General features: G+C 36.9%; 1 protein-coding gene across 4 annotated transcripts in view; it reads right to left on the bottom strand.

Annotated features, from left to right (window-relative positions):
- The window catches only part of EXOC2 (exocyst complex component 2), a gene marked incomplete at its 3' end in the record, with an annotated part of 271,555 nt that overhangs the window by 86,859 nt on the left and 162,213 nt on the right, over positions 1–22,483 (bottom strand). For all 4 annotated transcript variants that reach the window (XM_080658431.1, XM_080658434.1, XM_080658432.1 and 1 more), the window contains 2 exons: positions 12,223–12,348; positions 7,169–7,293 (listed from right to left, as the gene is read on the bottom strand). In XM_080658431.1, coding sequence (XP_080514557.1) covers positions 7,169–7,293; positions 12,223–12,348 — 251 coding nt within the window. The remainder of the gene's footprint in view (positions 1–7,168; positions 7,294–12,222; positions 12,349–22,483) is intronic.

The following is a 22,483-nucleotide window of genomic DNA, read 5'->3' as shown; positions in this document are numbered from 1 at the left end:
CCAGATGAGTCATGACCACTCAGGTAAGTCCAAATGGCCCTGTTGTCTGTTAGCCTACTTTCTGTTTCTGTCAGTGTGATGCTCTGATTCAAAACACTACTTAGTGAAAGAGTGGCCCAGGTGTGGAAAAGCAGACACATGGTCCCTGCTTGCTGAGCTGATAAAGAGCTATTCTCTAAATGCTGAGGTTTTTTTTATCAGGTTTTGGTTTTAAGCAATTACCTTTTTTCCTTTATACTCTCTCACTAATTCATTCTCATAACTTCAAATATCATTTCTATATAATGCCTTCCTATTTTGGGCTCTGCACCCAATTCCAAAGTGTGTGTGGGAGGGGGATATGAGGGGTTCCCCACACCAACACACAATTCTCCAGATCCCAGCTGTGTGTCCTATAATTCAATGTAATTCTGATCCTACCTGGAGTCAGATTCACAGTTAATGGTTCAGTTCTGTAAGACTTACCCCTCTCCCCAACACACACACACACACACACACACACACACACACCCCTCTCCCCAACACACACACACACACACACACACACCCCTCTCCCCAACACACACACACACACACACACACACACACACCCCTCTCCCCAACACACACACACACACACACACACACACACACACACACACACACACACACACACACCTTCAGATGCCAATCATAAGCCCCAGTTGTCAACTGACTGGGTACAGACTACCGACTAGAGGTTCCTACGAACCCCTCCTTGGTTCCGATAATTTGTTAGGATGGCTCAGAGAACTCATATAAACGTGATATTTATTAGATAACCAGTTACTATAAAAGAATATAACTCAGGGACAGACAGATGGAAATGATGCACAGGGCAAGGTATGGGGAAAGGATGCAGAGCTTCCACGCCCTCTCTGAGCAGGCCACTCTCCCAGAATCTCCATGTTTTTACCAACCTGAAGCTCTCTGAACCCTTCCTTTTGGGTTTTTATGAAGGCTCTGTTAATCACTGGCCATTGGTAATTAAGCTCAGTCTCCACCTACTTAGGAGGTCTAGGGTGAAAAGTTCCAACCATCTAATCACATGGTTGGTGTCTGGGCAATGAGTCCCTCATCCTTAGGTGGGGACCTAAGCCACCTCATTAACATAACAAAAGCTACCTTTATTATTCCTCACTTCAAAGAAATTCCAAGGGTTTTAAGAGCTCTGTGCCAGGACAAAAACCAAATAGATATTTATTATAAACTAGAGGCCCGATGCATGAAATTCATGCAAGAGTAGGCCTTCCTTCCCCTGGCTGCTGGCACCAGCTTACCTCTGACATTCGGGACCAGGGCTTCCCTTACATCCCAGGCTTTGTCCAGTCTAATTAGCATATTATGCTTTTATTATTATAGATTATTATAGATCATATCTCACACTTTCAAATTTATATATATAGCCCAAATCTTTCTTCTGACAATTTGAATTTCAGATTGCCTATTTGAATAAATCACAGGAATTTCAAATGCAAAACATTAAAATAAAAAACTCATATTTTCCGCCAGGTATGTTCTTTCTCAAATCTTTCTGACTATACAAACAGCATACCTATTCACTTGGGAGCCTGTGGGAACTGTATCTGAATCCCTGTCCTCGTCAACCTCATGTGATCCATCAGTAAGTCCAGTTAACTCTACTTCCAGAATACAAATAAAAATCTATCATTTTCTCTTCAACTTTAGCAACAAAACCATAATACAACCACTGTTTCCTGGCTGGATGGCCTCAAGAGCATCCCCACCTTGACTTCTGGCCCTGCCAACTCATTCTTGAGCAGGCAACCAGAGTGGTCCTTTTAAAACTGAAAAACTTGGTCAGGTAACTCCACCACTTAGTTTTTCCATGGCTTCCCACAGCACCTAGAATACAAACTCTTTACCCTGCCAGCTCCTCTACCTCAGCTCTTGCTTCTCTTGGTAAACTCGCCCACTGTTCAGTATATTCTGGATGCTGTGACTTTCTTTTGCCAAGCTCCTGTCCTCAGTTTTATGTGTGCTGCTCTCTCTGTGCATTCTTCCCCTGATCCTTTGTGAGGCTGTTTCCTTCTCATGTTTCAAGTTTCAGTTTCAATATCATCTCCACAGAGACCTTCCCAGACCTCCATCTCACAGGATGTTCTTTATCTTAAGACTCTATTTGTTTCTATTATAGATGTTACCAAAATTTAGGATGGAGGAGAGAGGTCATATTTACATTGGTCACTATTTTACTCATATAATATGTATGTATATTAAAATGGTGTATTATATGTATACATTTATGTGTGTGTTCCAATACCTGGCACATAGAGGCTATTCAGGGCATTCAATAAATATTTGGTGAATGAAGTATCACCAAAGGTTAGGATTCTTCAGAACATCCTGGAATACATTTCAGAAAGCAGGATGGCCCTGAATACTACTGGGTTAATCAAAAGGCCTTTACAACACCTGAAGTCCCGAGTCGCCACTTGGCAGACTGACCCTTTGAAAGTGTGCGGGGCATAAACCTGTGATATGCTCCTGAAATGTCCATCAGACCCAATGCTTCTCCTGGAGACTTAAGATTTCCACAAAAGGGAGGACCAGAGGATTAAGAATTTTGTGTGACTGCTGGTGGTTGGGAGGACTGTTTTAGATGTGGAATTCAGATGTTGCTGAGGAACCCAGCACCTACTGCGATGTCAGGAGGCACAGAACACTGGCATCCTGTACTGGGAAATCTATGTTAAGGATTTGGTGATGGTTAATTCTTTGTGTCAACTTGACTGGGCCTTGGGGGCCCAGAAATTTGGTTACACATTACTCTGGGTGTATCTGTGAGGGTATCTCTGGATGAGATTAATATTTGAATTCGTAGGCTAAAGGAAGCAGCTTGCCTTCCTCAGTGGAAGGCCTGAATAGAACAAAAAGACCAAAGTAAGGGGGGATTCTTACAGCTTGACTGCATGAGCTAGGACACTGTCCTTTTCCAGCGCTCAGACTGGAACGGAAACATTGGCAATTCCCAGGTCTCAAGCCTGCTGGCCCTCGAATGGAAACTACACAGTGGGATGTCCTGAGTCTCCAGCTTGCTGACTGCAGCAGATCTTGGGACTTGTTAACCTCCATAATCATACGAGCAAAGTCCTCATAGTAAATCTTTCTCTTGATATATATGGTTGATATAGGATATTGGTTCTGTATCTCTGAACCCTAATACCGACCTTAGTTAGTGTGCAGTGGAGGAAGGGATGGAACTCTGAAAGTAAGGTGTCACTTGTCTCAATGAAGGGTCATGCCAGTATAAAATTGTTAAGTATCTTGACTGTCAAATGGTGTCTTTTCTAGTTGTATCAGCTATAATACCTAAGATTGAACTTTTCACATAGTGGGTTTATTCAATGGGAAGATTATTTCATAGTCCTTTGTGAAATAGTTTCAAATCAAAGAAAAAAGTGAGAATCAATTATTAAAATACATCATATCAGAATTAAGGCTAAATTTTGCCCACCAAACATGTGCTAATGAGTGAATGATGCCATCTACTGCACAGAATAATTTTATAAACCTCAAGAACCTATCTCCAAATATATGAAAAATGGAAGGGATAGGGAAATTAGTTGTAAGGCATACCTTTTGCAACTGTTAATTTAAAAAGTAACTTATTGTTTTAATCCAGTGAAGAATTAAACACCTCCAATATACTGAATTTTGTAAGGTTTGCTCTATTTTTTAATCCAATTTTGAAACATAAAGTGCTATTTACTATAAATTATTAAACTTTTAAAAATTCCGATTCCCACTATTTAAAAATTATTTGGATGCTTTAAAAATTTTCACCCCAAAATACACTGTCTTTAAAATATATCTAAAGATGAGATCTTAACCTACTATTAACCATTTCGTTAACTAAAAACCTTAACTCTTTTCCTGCACACACAGACCAAAACTACTTTGTGGTGAGACCAACGGCTAAATTTCACTGTTTTGATTCACGTATGTTACTTCACATGGGCTTGACTGGTTTGAAGAACTATTTTTTAAACTGTTGAAAACTCTATCTAAATCTTCAACGGATGGGCTCTTAATAAAACAAAATAGTTCTCTAACAAGAAAATAAGAAATTTCAAGTAAACTGTGTTTTTTCAATATTACAGTGCTTTCTTGTATGAGATTAAATAGCAATTATTAAAAGTCCAGAACTCTTCCCAATTTTAATTTAATTACGTTTCTAGATCTCTCTCATAGACTGAAATGGTAGACACACTTTCCTAACTCATCCATCCCTTTCTACTGCCCTTTGGTGTCTTTCTAGCTTTTCAGTAGAGAGTAGTTTAAAAACATGCCCAAATTTGTAGAGAAATTATCTATAATAATAGAAGTGTAATATGCTAATGAGACCAGACGTCTTTTGGACAACCTTCCAGACAAAGCCGGGGCTGCGAGGGCCCAGGCAAGCCGCCCCAGCTGCAAGGGCCGAGTCCCTTGCACAAATTTCATGTACTGGGCCTCTAGTATTTAATAATTACTATAAACTTTTAAGAACATTTTATAAATATGAATAGGTAGAAATACCATAAGCATATCCAACTCAATACAACTAATTAAAACCATTTTTTCAGTACTAATGTTTTTGAATTCAGAAGTAGCTTACTTATTTTACAACTAGGTATATCCTATAAGGAAGGAAAATGTATTCCCTTCACTAAAATATCTCGGGTCAAAAATACATGGGGCCGAAACCGGTTTGGCTCAGTGGATAGAGCGTCGGCCTGCGGACTGAAGGGTCCCAGGTTCGATTCCGGTCAAGGGCACGTACCTTGGTTGCGGGCACATCCCCAGTGGGGGGTGTGCAGGAGGCAGCTGATCGATGTTTCTCTCTCATCGATGTTTCTAACTCTCTATCCCTCTCCCTTCCTCTCTGTAAAATATCAATAAAGAATATATTTAAAAAAAAAAATACATGGGAATTTTACAAACTCTGAAAAGAACCAGAATAAGGCAACTTCTGTGGATGTGTGGTGCCGAACATCTGACCTGAGAAATCATTTGGTCTGGCCCTGCCAAGGCATTAGAGGTGAGTTAATTAAATATTTGACCAAATATAGCAGGCTAACTTTTAAGTTGACAATTTTGTATAACCCGAGAATAATGTGATAAATACCCAAATGGCCCTTGGTAGAAAAAAGGTTTCCCACCCCTGACCTACAGGAACTGATCAAATTAGAAGGAAAAAAAACACTTGGCTGGGGAAAAAAAAAACTAGGTCTAAAATCCATTTCCTAAGGAAATAATTCTTCAGATGAGTTCACCTATCTTGACATTATTCCACACTAAACTAGTAGTTCATCATGCTATTTAAGTTCATCATGCTATTAAGTATTTCTAAAATGCTATTAAACTTTGATCATTGAATATCTATTATGTACCAGGACAACGAGTTTTAGATAAATATTTATTCGAAATAATAAGAGCAAATTCTTATTTATTTTCCAGATACTGTAATAAGTACATAATTTATGCTAACTCATTCAATTCTCAAGCCAGCCCTGTGGAGTGGGCACAGAGAAGTAAAGTTATTGCTAAGGTCGCAACTAATATGTGATAAATATTTGGTGTTTCTCATTCAACACTAGTGGTTCCATAAGAAAAAAATGTGAACACTACTTGCCCATAGCACTGATAGAGCAGCGCCTAACCTTTCTAGTCCTTATATAAGCAATCTGAGTTCGAGAGGGAGCAGATTAAGAGAGGAAGCTATGGCACTATGTGAGTGGTGCAGCTACCTCCACTGTGGGAGAGGGAAAGAAACCCAAACCTGTACCCAGCTTAGCAGCCACAGTGGGGGCAAGTGCAAAAGAAGCAGAAAATAGCTTTATCATCAGGAAGATCCCTACCTCCCCAGCTCTCAGGGCTATAAAAGAGTTCTCTCTGGAGACATGAAGCTAGAACTGCCTTCTGCATGTGACAAGTGGGGCTTTCCTAGTAGGTGGAGGCAAAGGGCATTACAGTGTATATTCCAGGACCTAGGGCCTGTTTATGGGGCACTTGAAGTGAAACTATAGAGCAGGGGTAGGGAACGTCCAGCCTGTCTGATGTATAAGGCCCATGAAATCATTTGGTCTGGCCCTGCAAGGCGGGACTTGAAATTTAATAAATCTAGGAGCTTTTTCAGAGGAACATAAATTTATATTAAGTGAATTATATTAAACAAATGATGTTATAAATATCCAAATGGCTGTTGGCAGAAAAAAGGTTCCCCACCCCTGCTTTAGAGTGATGAATCTAAGTTACAGGTGCTACACATAAAAATCGTAACTTCTATGCTACCAATTATGTTATGATTAAGAAACTAAGTAAATGTGTGACTTGTGAAAATATAACAACTTCTGTAGAATGACCATATGGGGGCTAACACAAATCTTTAAATTCTTTCCAACTAGGAAATCACTTAATTATATGAATTATTTCGAACCTGTGTACAAGCTATAAAAGCATTTTATCTTTGATTTATCATATGTTCATAGTGCACTGCACAATAATTTCACCCATAATTTTGCCAAACACTATACTTATTTCAGAATCCTTGAAAATATTTCAAATTTTCTTTTTCTTTAATTGACTATCTCATTTAATCATCATAATCACCTTTTGAAATAGATACACTCAATATTTTCTTTTCACAGTTGAGGACACTGAGTCCCAGAACAATTAACTTGTTCAAAATCATACAGCTATTAAGTATTGGGGCTTTACAGTGCTTTTAATTAATCTTAAAATATTTGACAATAGTTATTATAGGTATTGGGCCCTTAAGGTTTTAAAAAAACATCACTTCAGGCCCTGACTGATGTGCTAAATGGTTAGAGCATCAGCCTGCACACCGAAGGGTCAAGGGTTCAATTCCAGATCAAGGGCATGTATCTGAGTTTCAGGTTTGATCCCAGTCCTGGACAGGTTGTGTGTGGGAGGCAACGGATTGATGTGTCTCTCTTACATCAATGTTTCTCTCTGTCTCTCTCTTTCTCTCCCTCCCCCCAACCCCCTAATAAGCGATGGAAAAAAAATATCCTCTGGTGAGGATTAAAAACAAAACAAAACAAGTCACTTCAGAATCTAAAATTTTTAAGACTAAAAATTCACAATGACTCACCTACATCAATTGTCATATTTGTATACATACCTCACTGAAAAGGCTTCCATTGACATATGAAATCCAGAGTTTCCAGAAGTTAGGCAGCTGACTTAAAACAAGCTTGGTCAATTTTTCAACAAATGCTACCCGGTAGGGAGATTTGTATCTCCATGCTAAGGGGGAAAGAATAAAATACTATGACTATACTTTTGAAAGAGGAATAAAAATCTGTTTAAACATACCACTCCCCACCTAAAAATATGCTCCACTTTGGCTGCAGAGCTTTAATATGCTGAAAGACCAATATTTTATTCTTCTGTCATACCACAAACACCTGCCAGCACAGACAGCACACTCTCCGCAGAGGTCCCTGCTTTCTCCTGGGGCATGGCAGGCAGGGGAAGGACATGCAGGTCAGGAGGACACAGCAGGGAGGACTTCACTGAGGGAGTTGCTTTGGCTTTTCAACCTTGTTGTCTTTGGGATGTTATATTTCTCTTTAAAAAGTCATGCCTTCGCCGAAACCGGTTTGGCTCAGTGGATAGAGCGTCGGCCTGCGGACTGAGGGGTCCCGGGTTCGATTCCGGTCAAGGGCATGTACCTTGGTTGCAGGCACATCCCCAGTGGGAGGTGTGCAGGAGGCAGCTGATCGATGTTTCTCTCTCATCGATGTTTCTGGCTCTCTATCCCTCTCCCTTCCTCTCTGTGAAATATCAATAAAATATATTTAAAAAAAAAAAGAAGTCATGCCTTCAAACAGCAAACAGCAAAAGTAAGGCAAAGGTAGGGCTGACCCACAACCAATATTTAAATTTGAAGCTAATATCAACTTACTAGAATGCCACCAGACACCCTATATAGTGAAAATTCAGTAAGAAGTCAAATCATCACAAAGGAGCACATTCAAACACAATCATGTAATTAATAACCCCTCCCATAACAAAGAAATGTAAGTAAATATAAAAATGTTGAAGCCTCTTGGTTTACATATAATTTAATGTGGTTATTGTAGGAAGTGGGAAATAAGGTCTTATAGATTTCTTATGGGAAGGGTAAGTCTGTGGAAATAAAAAGTAAAGTAGTAATTTAGTGAGCATTAATCACTTTCCAGTCTCTCCCATCTTTCTGTATCACACTCTTTTCTGTTTCTTCTTCCCTCCACACCCTGCTCCCTGGGCCTGGGGTTCTGCTTCCGAGCCTCCAACAGGAGCAAGACAGAGGCATCCGCACTGTCCAATTTCATAACAGTGATGAAAAGAGCTTCTGGAGTCAACTTCTAACTTTTACTCAGCAACTTCAAAGCAAGTTAAGAAAGGGAACTTTCATCCTCCATCAACTACCGGCTTGCTTTCAAAATACTACCAGGGAAAATGTTTTGTGGTTTATTATTATCGTTGCTATTCTAGTAGTAGAAGGGTGGATTTTATTTATTTTCCAATGTTTAACAATTTTCTAAATAGACAATATATGGTGAGAAAATTAAAAGGTATACAGTGAAGTCTACCACCCATCCTTGTCCCCCATTGTCCAGTTCACAACTCCAGCCATAAGAAATCACTGTTAACTAGTTTCTTGTGATTCTTTCTGAAATGTTTTTTATGTACAAAGGCAAACAGAAATATGTATTCTCCCCCCACCCAAATGAAAGCATAATAAAAACACAGCTTTTTTTCATTTAACAGTGAATCCTAGATTCTTCTATATCCTCCCCCCGCCCTCGTTACATAGTAGTTCATATTCCGGAAGTATCATAATTTACTAAGTACTACTAGCAAGTCCCCTCCTACTGGACAGGACTGTTCCACATCTTTTCCAGTTAACATTAATGTTTCAACCAGTAAGGTATACCTCATCATTTAGGCATATGTGCAAACACAGATAGATGCTCCTTAACTTACGATGGGGTCACATCCCCATAAACCCATTGTAAGTTGAAAATACCGTAAGTTGAAAATGCATTAAATACACCTAACCTACTAAATGTTATAACTTAGTCTCACCTACGTGAAACGTGCTCAGAAGCCAATATCCAAAAAACAAATCAAAACGCTGCAACTGTATAGTGTTCACCCTGTTGCCCAGCATCACAAGACAGTATCAGACTGCACATTGCTAGCCCAGGGGAAAAAAGCCAAAATTCAAAATTATAAATATGGTTTCTACTGAATGTGTACTGCTCTCATACCATTGTAACATTGAAATATTGTTAAGTTGAACCATCGTTAAGTGGGGGACTGTCTGCATAAGTATAGAAATATTTATATGAAAATTCTCAGAAAAGGAACTGCTGGGTCCAAGGGTACACAGAGTTGTAGTTTTGACAGGTATTATTAAACTGACCACTCTAGGGACTATTTACACACCCACAAGCAACACATATAAGTTACAGCTTCCTTATAACCTTAGCAAAGAACAAACAGAACACATAAAACCCAAAACCATAAACACTGGTGGTTTTTGCTAAGCCAGCATCCCACTGTAGTGTTACAATGCCTTTTCAGTTTTTATTATGACTGAAGTTGAGTACCTATTCAGGTATGCTTAAGAGCCATTCAAACTGCCTTTTTTGTCGCCTGTAGAGTCTCTTTATTTATTGGGCATGTTAGTCCTTTGTCTATGTTAAGAATTGGGAAAGCTTTAAATTCAATTGTCATATAAGGGAAAGGCATGGTTCCTTGCTTAGGGCACACTGTAAACTTGTACTTGTTCAACCAGCAAACTTTTACTGATTGTCACTGTGTGCTAATTTTGTAGCTGCACTCTGAGTCTGTCCATGATGCTCACCAGGAATACTAAACAGCACAGGCCTCCTACAATTAAATGGACAGTCCTAATGGTAATGTGACATGAGTCCAGTGAGTCCTAAAGGTAATGCGACATGAGTTTAACATCCAGTCATAAACACTAGAAAACTGGGGGGTGGAGGGGTGGGGGGGGAGTGGGTTGGATTTATAAACAACTGTTTTTGAGACACTGAACAACAGAAAAGGGAAAGGTGTGGTAAGTCCACATTTGCCCTGGCTTTCTGCCTGCAAACAATTTCTAGACAAGGTAAAGGAAGGAATAACCTAAACAAAGCTCAGTGGCCTTTCCATTGGAAAGAGGAATTTCAAGGTGAATGGGAAATGCAGGGAAGAATTATGCAAAGTAGAAAAACCAAGCTCCAGAAATCTGCATAAGAGTCATCTTAAGTCTTTACTGAGTATTAGGTCATGCATTCATGGTGTAAGATCAAGATTCCCAGAGCTCTTAGCCTGAAGGAACAATCCTCATCAATTACTTGGCTCATTCAGTGGTGATCCAAGAGATCACACCTCAGTAGTAGAGCTGAAGTTTCCCTAGAATGAAGGTAACTCTAGCAACTTATGGCAGGCCTTGAATGGATCAAACTTACAGTAAGCAACTGGTAAAACCATGTCCAGCATTCTTTAAAGCAAGGCAACAAAACCCTGACATTCAACATCAGATAGTCACAGAGTCTGGGAAACAATAATAAAAACCGAAATGATTAGCCATGCCGAAAGGCAAGGAAATGTTAACCGTGACCAAAAACCAGAAGAAAAATTACTCAATAATAACAGATCCAGAAATAGTGGAGATGACAGAATTATCCAATAATGGCAATGTTAAAATATTGATATGAAAATAATGAAAGGGAAGATAGTTAAAAGAACCAATTGGAACTTCTAGATATGAAAAATACAGTATGTAACTTTTAGGTTAAGACACTGAAGATAAAAGATGAAAGAAGTTGAAAGCTTAGCAACTGACACTATAAAGAAACACAGATGGGGAGTGAGGGACAGAGCCTGAGTGATAGGGTAATCTACTGGCCTAACATACACATAACTGGAGTTTCAGAAAAGGAAGCAGACAGAAAAACATTTGAGAAAATTACGACCAAAATTTTTTCAAATTTGACAAAAAATTTTCAGGATTTGATCAACTACATCCAAGAAGCTTGACAAAACCCAGGCAGGATAAATTTGAACCATTCAAGGTGATATAATTCATTATAATCAGTCTCAAGTATAATTTCTAATTTATTTAAGCCTGTTAGTATATTAACTGGTGGTGTGAATGACATTAACAGGGAAGGAGTGAGGTAGAGTGTTAAGACCTGAAAAGGAAAGATTTTTTAAAAAAACTGGTGGGCTGCACTCCAAGGTCAGGCTGTAGGTTTACATGTTTACAGGGCCACATTACAGCACAGCAGGCAGAAGCAACCAGTTCTCTTCTCTAATTGTTTGGTGAGCAGGGTGGAGATGCACGCAGGATAAGAAGAATGAATATGAAATAGAAGCCCTTCATTTAGTGTAAGTGAATCATCTAATTTTAAGGTGTTCTTATAATGGCCATTTATTCATATTTATTAATGAAATGTTAAAAAATTCCCTACTTCAAAATTTGTAAGAATAACATGAAATATGTCCAAATAAACTTTAGAGGCATTTGAATTTAATATAAAGGAAGGTATTTTTATTACTCTATTTGAATTTTTTATTTCTATTATTGAGGTTAGAAATAACAGTGATTAACAGCATCTAATTGGCACACCACTACATTATAATCAATGTATTTTATATAAGTAAATAAACAATAAGTAAATATCAACATTACAAAATTAAAAAATGTAACATGGTTACAATTTGAGAAACCTTATCTTATGAAAAAAAATAACAATTTATGATTAATACTAAGTCCTTTCCAAACAAAATTTTAAAATTCATTGAAAAGATGTCTTTCTCTGTACTGACAACAGAAATTACCTTTGTTGCAAAATTAATCTTGAAGTTCTCACAGAATTTTTTCTGTGGCATATTTTAAAAAAATTAAACCACAGAAAATATAAAACTATGTTTTTAACTAAATATGTTGAATAAATACTGACCTGTGGCCAATGACTTACTAAGCAATCAAATGGCATGTATTTAATGAACAATGTAATTACTGGGTAGTTACTTAATAAGTAGAAGAGACAATGGTTGATAATATTTAGCAGTAGTAACAGAACTAGTTATGGAAATTTCCAAGAGAAAAATGTTTTAAATTACACAAGTACCAATTTAAAAGGCAAAGTGGGCATAAAGAGATATACTTACTGTCATCTCGACCAGACTGAAAGCTGCTGCCCCACTTCAGTGATGCTGTTTGACTAAGATGGCCCAACAATGAGGGACGCACATCGCTATCCAGATCCACCATGGGACTGTGCAGGCCTGCGGTACCTGGAAGGGAGAGGAAACATTCCTGTAGGTTCTATGTGTTTATATTTAGTTGATTTAAAGAACTGCTTCTCTGAGTTATTTCTTGCTCGTTTTTTCACTCTTTTAAATAAAAGATTTACTAAATAATTTAAAAAATATTTCTTCTAAGTAGCTTTTAAAAATCATTCTCTCCATGATAGATTTGGAGGATCCAATCCATTACTTTGGCTTGACAGAGAAATGTAACAAATCATGAAGTGAAACTTAAATATCATTTTAGAGTGAATGTTCAGTAAAACTGGGGAGAGAGATGTTCTGGAAACATTAAAATCAGCATGAGAAATCACTTTTTGAAAAACGACTTGGCACTTGGAAGTCACAGAGGTCTGACTTTTAATGGAGCAGATTTATAGCACAAATCTTTGACTTCTCCCATAAATTAAAACCCCCTAATCCCATTTCTTTCTTTCTTTTGGATGTGGAATTTGCTTCCTTGTTTATATTCCTGATGGCAGCCAAGCTAATTTAGATCCTTTTCACCTCATACTACTAATATTCCAGAAGCCTAACATGTCACTATTGTCAAGAAATTATCTTTATTGTCCAGGATTAAATATTCCAAAATATCCCCAGAATTCCAACCCAAATTATCCTAAAAAACCAGGAAACATTTTTTTCTAAATTGGGTATAAAGAGCTGTTAGGATTGGAATCCCATATTGGTAAATATGTTAAGTAAGACATTCACTTGAAATGCTAAAATTTGCCTTTCAGTCTGTAAAGGTGCCTATGAGCCCCCTGGGGGCCTCCCACTCTGAGCTCTTTGGCTGAGCATCTTCAAAACAAGCTGAATTCACTAAACACTTACAGAGTATTTACCATGCATAGGACTCTTAAATATTCTCCCTATGAAAATGCATCCCACATTTTCCTACCTTATTTTCTATCCTCTCTACCTAAAAGGACTTACTCATTCTTCTTTCTTTAAAATGCTATTGCATGAAGTACTGCCATCTTCCTAGGGATAAGGATTAAATATTATATCTCTGTCCAGTCACTGGACCTTCTGCAATTACTCCCTCAATATATACTGGGTGACTGATACTAGTCAATAAAAACCCTATATCGTATTTTGTAAGTTAAGAGAATACTAAAAGCTTATAGATTTGTTTTCAGGTGTAAAAGATAAAACACATTTATAAAATAATAATTTTATGCCACTGGTAATGTTAGCTATTCAATAACACTGCGCAGTTATATTTTAGACATCTCCTATGTGCCAGGAACTATAAAGACCCTGGGGATAAGATGATGAATAAAAAAGATAGGCCCCTGTTCTCAATGTATTTAAATCCTGGTGGTGGAGGCAGAAAAAAAAGCAATAAATAAACAAAATACAGTAAAAAGTGTACTGTTTCATGGGCTCCTCCTATCATGAGCCACTTAACGTGATACAATATGAAATTACAATACAATATAATACTATCCTCATAAATTTTACCAGGTAGGTTTTATAGAAATAGAAATTTATTGAAGACCTATTGTGTTTCAACTCTGTGCTAAATGCTTTATTTACATGCAATTTCTACTTTGGTAAACATATCTTACATAAGAAGACTTGTATAATTTAATCTTAAGAAAACAAAATTAATGTAATTCAGAGTAAAAAAAATACAAACAAGGAAAATATACTTTTTTAATAACTGATAATTCCTACATTAAAGAAGAAGTCATATAGTCAGCACATAGAATTCAGGAAGTTAATATCAAAATATCAATTTTCTGAAACACCCTCAAAGTATAAAGGGGCCTGAACTTAGTGTCACATTAAACATTTATATAAAAATTTATAGAATATAAAAATGCATGTTAAAAGGTGCAAGAAGAGTGCTTTAATTTAAAAAGTGACAATGTTACTCTTGAAGGTTTCAGGACTTTAAATTTTTTACTAAAAAGGAAAAGACTTCCTAGTTTCCTAAAAGTACACTATATAGCATTCTTACAAAAAATACAATGATCATTGTTCAAGTAAATCCTCAGAAAAGGTTTTCTACATAACTGAAGTATTTACAACTTTAATTTAAATGGTTTAAGATTAAGATATTTATGTAGCTTAATTTAAGTAACTAAAATTCTTAAACTGTTAGAGATTGATTTATCTTTCCCTATATTAAGAATATGCTTTTCTTCTATTAGAAACCATAGCATAATTTTCTATGATATCAGGAAAATAAAGATAACATGAACTAATTTCTTAATGGGTGATGTTGAATTACCAGCAAGTATGTCATAGCAGCAGGAAGCTAGAACAGCAGTCTACCCTGAGAACTAAGGAACATCTGGAACACATCTACAAGATGTGTTTCTGCTGAGAGACCAGAGAGAGCGCTTCAGCACTGCACCAAACAGTGGGCATTAACTCAGAAATGTGTTTTACTCTGTACCATTTTGCATCTTTTTATTGTCAAAAATAAAGGTCTTATGATGAGTTGTTTTACAGGAAATTAACAGCATTATCCTTTGAAGAGAAAATTAATGAAAACATTTTAAATTTCAGTAGTCAGAAAGCAAGTATGTAAAAAAACTTAGAGGGTTCTGAGATTTCTTTTAAATTTCTACCCCACAAAAGAATGAACAAATATGAAGTGGTTTTAATGAGAACAATGCATTACTAAAAAGAACAAAAAAAGATGAAAAAGAAAAAACATTTTCTGTAATAAAATCAGCAAAAGGTTTTAAAATGTCTTACAATAAATCATTTTACTTTCTTTTGACTGTTTAACCTCACAATACGATAGCAATATCTACTGCTGTGTTTAAGAGAATATATATATATTTATACAAAACATGTGGTTATAAAGGAGATTATGAAGTTTCATATGTCATGCTCTGATTTATGTGCAGATCATATGCAACTGAAAACATTATTACTCAGTATATTTTCCCTGAAGACCTAAATTATCTGACCCTTATTATCCAGCTGAGGACAGTGTTCAACTGTACACACACACTTCAGTTTTTTCATTACAATGTTACCTTGCAATGGGACATTTTGTAGGTGACGGAGACTAAAGTATTTGTAAAATTGCATTTGACTTTGTCTTTTGCAAACTTAATACTCCATTAATGAGTTACAAGAAGCCATTATTTTCTTGACAGTAAATTTTCTCTAGAAATGAAATGTTCCTATGATGTTTTTCCTAGATGAAACATTTTTTAAAAGCCTTTTACCAAATGGGATGACACCCTCTCTGCCTTCATTTGTGCAAATACTAACAACTGTTCCCTATATTTGAAACTTAGGGCAGGGTTTAATCCTGCCCAAGATTCTCATGGCTATGCAACTTGTATGGGGTTTTGCAGCTAGCTTAAGGAGTCATAATAGGCCTATGCTTTATCACCTGTAAAAATTAGGGCTTGAAACCATGCAATTTTTAAAGTACATTTTCAGCTATAAAATTCTGATTCTATTATATGAAGTTTAATTCTGAAACTTTAAATCACCACTGAGAACAAAATATGCTTATTCTGCTCACTATTGCTACAATTTAGGACACCGATTAGTGGTGTCATCTAAATGTATAAAAAATCTGCCTCTACACAGAGGGCATATGGGAAAACTTATTCTTAAAAGAAAAGCACATCAAGAAAATATTAAAGGCGACAAAAAATTAACAGTGAAATCTTTATCTGAATTTTATAATTTTATTGTGAATCTTACAGCTTAGATATTTCAAAGACAATAAGGAAAGTAACCAATAAATATACTCAGATAAATAAGTGCTTTTAAGATCCAAATTACTTTGCTATAACCTGTCAAAAGTTATCCAAGAGGAATAACTTTAGGGTAAAGACACCCAATAGCATGAAACCATCACTATAGTATTTGTATAAACAAAATTCTAGAACTGAATGTCCTTCAGGTGTAGCTCTATCTTCTAAATTCCATGAACTAGTGTCTGAGTTACAATTTTACCCAACAGCACATCCAACAACATGAAACCATCACTATAGTATTTGTATAAACAAAATTCTAGAACTGAATGTCCTTCAGGTGTAGCTCTATCTTCTAAATTCCACAAACTAGTGTCTGAGTTACAATTTTACCAATATATCAAAGAAAAGATAGGTATCTTATCTACAGATGCTTGGAAGAAGCATCTTGGAAGAAAAATTCCTTTTAACACTTAAAAGTTTTTAAAAAGCTTCTTAATTATTGACAATCAAGAGGTCAATATTTTTATTCTCCAGTTAAATAAAGTTTCTATAACATGCTACTGGCAATCTTAAAAGAAACTCTTTTCCTAATTGTAAATATATAGGAGTAATTGAAAAGATTAAAAACAAACAAAATTAGAAAAACCATTTTTGGATATAATATTACATTTTGTTTTAATATGAGAAAAACAGAAAATTTCTTTCAGAAGTTATTTTCTTCACAATGCCAATAAAACAATCCACCACTTCATTAAAAGAATAAAAGCTGCAGTGTGGAAATAAAAGTTTAAACTGCTTTATTTTCTAAGAGAAAATAAACTAATAATCTTTTATAATTTGCTATTGACAAACTGAAACATTTGCTATTTTTTCCCTGCAACTGAGAGATTTCTACTAAATAAAAAAAGTCTTCAGCTTTATGTTAATCTATAGATCTGAAAAGATCTACAAAGCTAAAAAATTTAAGGGGTTACATTAAAACGCTGATTCTTACCAAAAACTCCTAACGACTTTAAGATGACTTTATAGAAAATGCTTATCATTCCCTCAGACTTCCTGGAAACCTTATCATATATCAGTCAAATCCTTTCAACTCAAGTAGTGCAAGTTTTCCCTATTTTAAATGAAAAGCAGTTAGTATTTGTTTTAACAGACTCTATATAACATAAAGGGCAGAAGAGACCATTCTTCAGGGAAGCCTGCAAATGTGGAGCCAGGTGAATAAATTCACTGTATTTTTCTCATCCTTCGTGCCTCTTGCAAGTTTTCTCACAGTCTACAATAGTGTGGGGAACACTGATCTACAGCCCTGACTCTCAGAAGGGCAGCTGACTTCCTTACTGCCCTTAAACACCTTTGAACACATTTTCCTGAGCACAGCGGGCCCTTGTCCCATGTGCAGCACGACCACCCACTGTTGCTTGTTGACCAAACACACAGGGCCAGGAGCCTCCACAGACACAGGCAGGATGGGATTCCTTTCAAGCACAACACACAGAAGAATTTCAATGCCAAAGCTGGAGGGCAGGCGTGGGTATATTAAGGCAGAATTACAAAGTCCTCATGAATTAGACCTGTGTCAACAGATAAAAATGTTCTTTTTGATCTTATGCTTCTATATATATTTAAAGTTCCTATAGGAGCATTTCCTCAATTTAAAAAGGATCATTTAGTCAAATTAAACAAAGGGAGACATATTTAACATACTTTACTTCACTTTCTAGGGTGTCAGAATTGGCCTTAACAGGTTCCAGGCAGCCATTCTGATATAACATTATTCACACAATGGTTGAGGGGAAAAAAAACTATCTTAAAAGCAAAACTACTTGTGTGAACTTTGAAGAAGTGTTTATTCACTAACACTGGCTATCTAAGCAAGAACTGTAAAAGCTGGATGGGTCAATAAAAAAAACAAAATTACTTATTTTTTCAGTACTACATTTTTCTTGTAATTATGTATATAGATTGCTCACAATATATAAGTAATAGAATTAGTACCAAAATGACAGAATACAAAATTAAAATGTTTGTAATGATGAATATTTTAAATTACCAGTTATTGCTAGCATTCAATGTGTTCATGGCATTCCTTGTCAATTTTTTTTTTCTCTTAAGGATAGGGGATGTGGTTCAGACACGATGTGGTTCCCAGCCACAAGAAGTCTTCCTCCAGATATACAGTAAGCCAGGACAGCAGAAGGGAACCAGCTGGCAGGATAACAAATTGAAAAGTCTTTTTGACATAAGCCTGTTTGGCCTGTCTGATCTAACAAAGATAAAGATAGATCACACATTGTTAGGTGGATAGACTAGTATAAAATAGAAGAAATAAGCGAAGAGAACTTAATCCAACTCTTTTCTATGATATTCAACAGCTGTTATTTTACTATACAGTATCTAAAAATGAATGCTGTGGTATTCAAAAATACTCAACTCCTAGGTTATTGCCTTTAAAAAAAAAAAAAACAACACTGCTTAAATTAAATTACCAGCATTAATTACTAGTTTTAATTTGGAAGCTAAAACTGTCTTTTCAAATTAAATTAAAAAACAAATCCTATATAAGAAAAGGTTAATATGCAAATTGTCCCCTTGGGAGTTCGACCACCCGCTATGATGTGTGCTGACCACCAGGGGGCAGTGCGAAATGAAGGAAGGTGCCGGCCAGCAGCTGGCAGCCAGGGAAGGAAGGCCTGGCCGGCCCTGATCAATGGCCAGGTCTAGGGACCCTACCTGTGCATGAATTTTGTGCACTAGGCCTCTAGTCTATAATCATTATGGTAAAAACCTGCTGATCTGCACTTAGATAATTAAAATTGCTTATATAAACTTACACTATTTATAAACAACAATGACAATTTCTAATAGTATGCAACAGAAATTCTAATGGTAAACAATTAAGTGCAAATCTAATTCATGACAAACTGAGTATCACCTGGGTTTTTTCTCTTTGTGAAAATAAAAAGACAAAAGGAAAAGGAAAATCAGACCACCACTTTGCTGGAGTTTTTCCACTGTAATCATAAACTGGTACTTTTCTTCTACTTCTTTTCTCCTGAATCTACTTTCTCCTATATATTCCTCATAGCTTATAAATCTTAAAGCAAATAAATAAAATCCCATTAAAAGCACTTAAAAGCATTTCAACTTCTAAAGCCAATTAAAAAAAATACTCTGTAGTCATAACATGCAAAATAACAAGGGTGCAGGTTAACCTGTGGTTGCCAAATCTACATTGGAAGAAATTTAGTTGCAGGGAGAATAATTAAATTAATGTCCCATATTGGTTCTTGCTGCAGGTGTGCCTTTCCTGTTTTCTTTTAAAATCAATTCTATTATTCTGCATTCATAGTGTTATGATAAACATTCAGGACAGGAACTATTTTAAAATTTTCAGAAAATAAACTTCATTAAAAAAACTTCCTAATGTACAACTTCATTATACCAACTTTAAAATAAAAATTATAATTTTATTAAAATTCAATATGTGCAAAACAACACACTTTTACTGTCTTTTTAACCATGAAAATATTTTTTATGGTCTCATAGAAAATTCAATGAATCTGCTGACAATTTTCTAATAGAGGTTGACATTTAATCTAGTGTAAAGTAGAAGTTTACCGAACCAGAATTATATTTATTAATACCCCACTATTTAAAAACAAACTGTAAGTTATGTACCTAAAGGTCAAGAAATATCAAGAAAAATTGCAGTGTGGTTGTACTGTGTAAGTTCACAAAATTATACATAAATTGTAAAATATAATTTATGAATGCATTTTATGAGCTTTTGAGTTGAAAATATGTATAGCGTTATGTTTTTAGGTCATTGGGTAAACAAACATTTTTATTTCAGCAAGTAATTAATATAATAATCTACTCAATGTTTGAAATAATTAGAAGAGTAGGTATTTAGCCCAACCTCTAAAATATTCTCATTATTTTTCTTCTACAATAAATCCATATTGGGATAATTCAGAAGAAATCTTTCAGGTGTGACATATCGTATGTAAATTTGCAAAGAAAACCTGAGCCACATGTAAATGCACCTCCTTCTATTATGTGACTATTTTAAAAGAATCTCTTGCTACATGAGTTACTGCTCCTACTCTAACGTCCACCATGCATGTCATCCTAATATGTCCTATGGAAAGTCCTAATTAAGTACATATCTGAAAGAAGGAAATAATTACTCTGCGAGCAGGATGAAACCTTTTCCCTCCAGTTATTACACATAACCAACATATATTTTTAAGAGTTAAACTCATTTTCAGAACAAAGAAAAAAAACACCTTTGAAGTCTACCTTTAAAAGTCCTATTTGGGAATGTCAGTAGGGGGTTAACCAAAGGCTTTCCTGGCAAGAAACCTGAAGACTTAGTCTAATTTTTTATCTATTTTACAAGAATTTTAAGGGACAAATGACACTTTTATAAGGTGGTAAAAGTTTTCCATGTGCAACAAATTCAGGGCACAGGATTGGTCTGAATATAGAGGAAGAGAAGCAAATGGTTACCTGGTTCAGGCCGGAAAAAAAAATCAAACTCTTCTATTACTATTAAAGCTTTCAAGATGAGTGTTTAAAATGTCTATTTCTATTTCCTATCTTTGTCTCCCTTTAGAAAAAGCAAAAGATCACATTTGGGCTACAGAGAGGTAGGCCATGGAAGAGTGAGGAGTATTTGGGGATAAGTGGCACAGTGAGTTGAAGGTGCAATGGTAATCTCCTGTTCTTGTGCCCTAATGTTTTTAATATGGAAGATGCCATCCTCTTAGTTCAGTATACATTATTACTATAAAAACTGGAATCCAGAAAAAGACCTAATTCGGTGTTCATAAGAATATCAACCTTATGACCTATCTCAGCTAACAAATGCTCCATATAAAAGAATCTTCCCTGAAAAAGGTAGCTTTTTTACGTTAAGACTGTTGTCTGTGAAAATCTATCACCATCTTTGCTCTTGAAATTTTCTCTGAAGACACAAGATTAAATTCAATTAACATTTTCCCCCAAAACCAACAAATAAAGACTTCAAGTCTCAAAAAAAAATTGTTAATTAAATGTACACGAGGAGATCAGCTTTACCTAAAAAGACCAAAAAAAACCTTTTCCTGCCTGAAATATTTAGTCTACCTATTTAAATTTGTATTTTATTTCACAAGAGTGTCTCAATTCTTAACTATTGTTCTGACAGTGGGTTTATTTAAAAAATTACAACTATTTCTCTTCTCCAATGTTAAAAGTCCAAGCACATATTATAATACAAGGACTTTTGGTTTCTGAGAATCTATCTATATAATAGAGAAATATGCAAATTAGCTGGGACACCATAATGTCACAACCGAACAGCAGGGACCTGAGGCTGCATGGTGCCTGGCCAGAGCAAGGGACCTCAGGCGGTGCCCCCCACCCCACGGGGCTTGACAGGAGACCTCAGGCCATGCCCCCTCCCAGCAGGGCTTGACGGGGGACCTCAGGCCACACCCCCCACCCAGGCGCTGGGCCGGGAGACCTCAGGCCTCGCCCCGCACCTTGGTGCCGGGCCAGGAAAACTCAGGCCGCACACCCCGCCCCATGGAGCTTGACAGGGGACCTCAGGCCACGCCCCCCACCTCATGGGGCTTCACAGGGACCTCAGGCCACACCCCTCACCTGGCAGGGCTTGATGGAGGACCTCAGGCCACGTCCCCTGCCCCAGCACCGGGCTGAGACATCATGCTACGCCCCCCCGCCCCAGCACCAGGCCAGGGGACCACCCGGTGGGACTTGACGGGCACCTCAGGCCATGGCCCCCCCATCCGGCCCCAGTGCTGGGCCAGGGGGACCTCAGGCCACACACACCCCCGGCGGTGTTTGACAGAGGACCTCAGGCCGCGGCCCCTGCCCCAGCACTGAGCTGGGGGGGGCCTGAGGCTGCGCCCCCCGCTGGGGTCTGCGTCTCACTCAATGGGGGTGGGGCCGGCTGGGTCTGAGTCTTCTGCATTTTCGAAGTGCATGCGGGTGGTGGGCAGGGACTTGACTCTAGGTCTTGTGGCACGCCCCAGACTCTGACAGGAGGGAGATTTTCATATACATTTTACTAATTTTTTTTCATCTCTGACACTTCTATTATAGAGAAAGGGAAAATAGCAATATTAAAATATTTCCTCTAATTAATTCCCTTTTAATGTGCACGAATTTCATGCACCGGGCCACTAGTAGCTGAATAAAAACACTGAAGCTTTATGATAAAGTACTAGATGAAATGTAGGCATGGTCACCATCATGTTCATCATGTTCAGAAATCCTGTTTGATGGAAATATTTTTTCCAACAATAGAATACAGAGAGGTCTTGTGGAGCTTGCTGTCCTAACCTCACTGAGTGCACTCTGGTGGGATGGGGAGAAATCTGAGCCAGTCACTACTTCTGCCACTTCTCAGGACATGAAAAAGCTGGGTT

This window comes from Plecotus auritus (genome assembly GCF_963455305.1).
Source record: "Plecotus auritus genome assembly, chromosome: 2".
In the NCBI taxonomy this organism is placed as follows: domain Eukaryota; kingdom Metazoa; phylum Chordata; class Mammalia; order Chiroptera; family Vespertilionidae; genus Plecotus; species Plecotus auritus.
The sequence above is the reverse complement of the archived record's forward strand: the minus strand, read 5'-3'. Positions and strand labels throughout refer to the sequence as shown.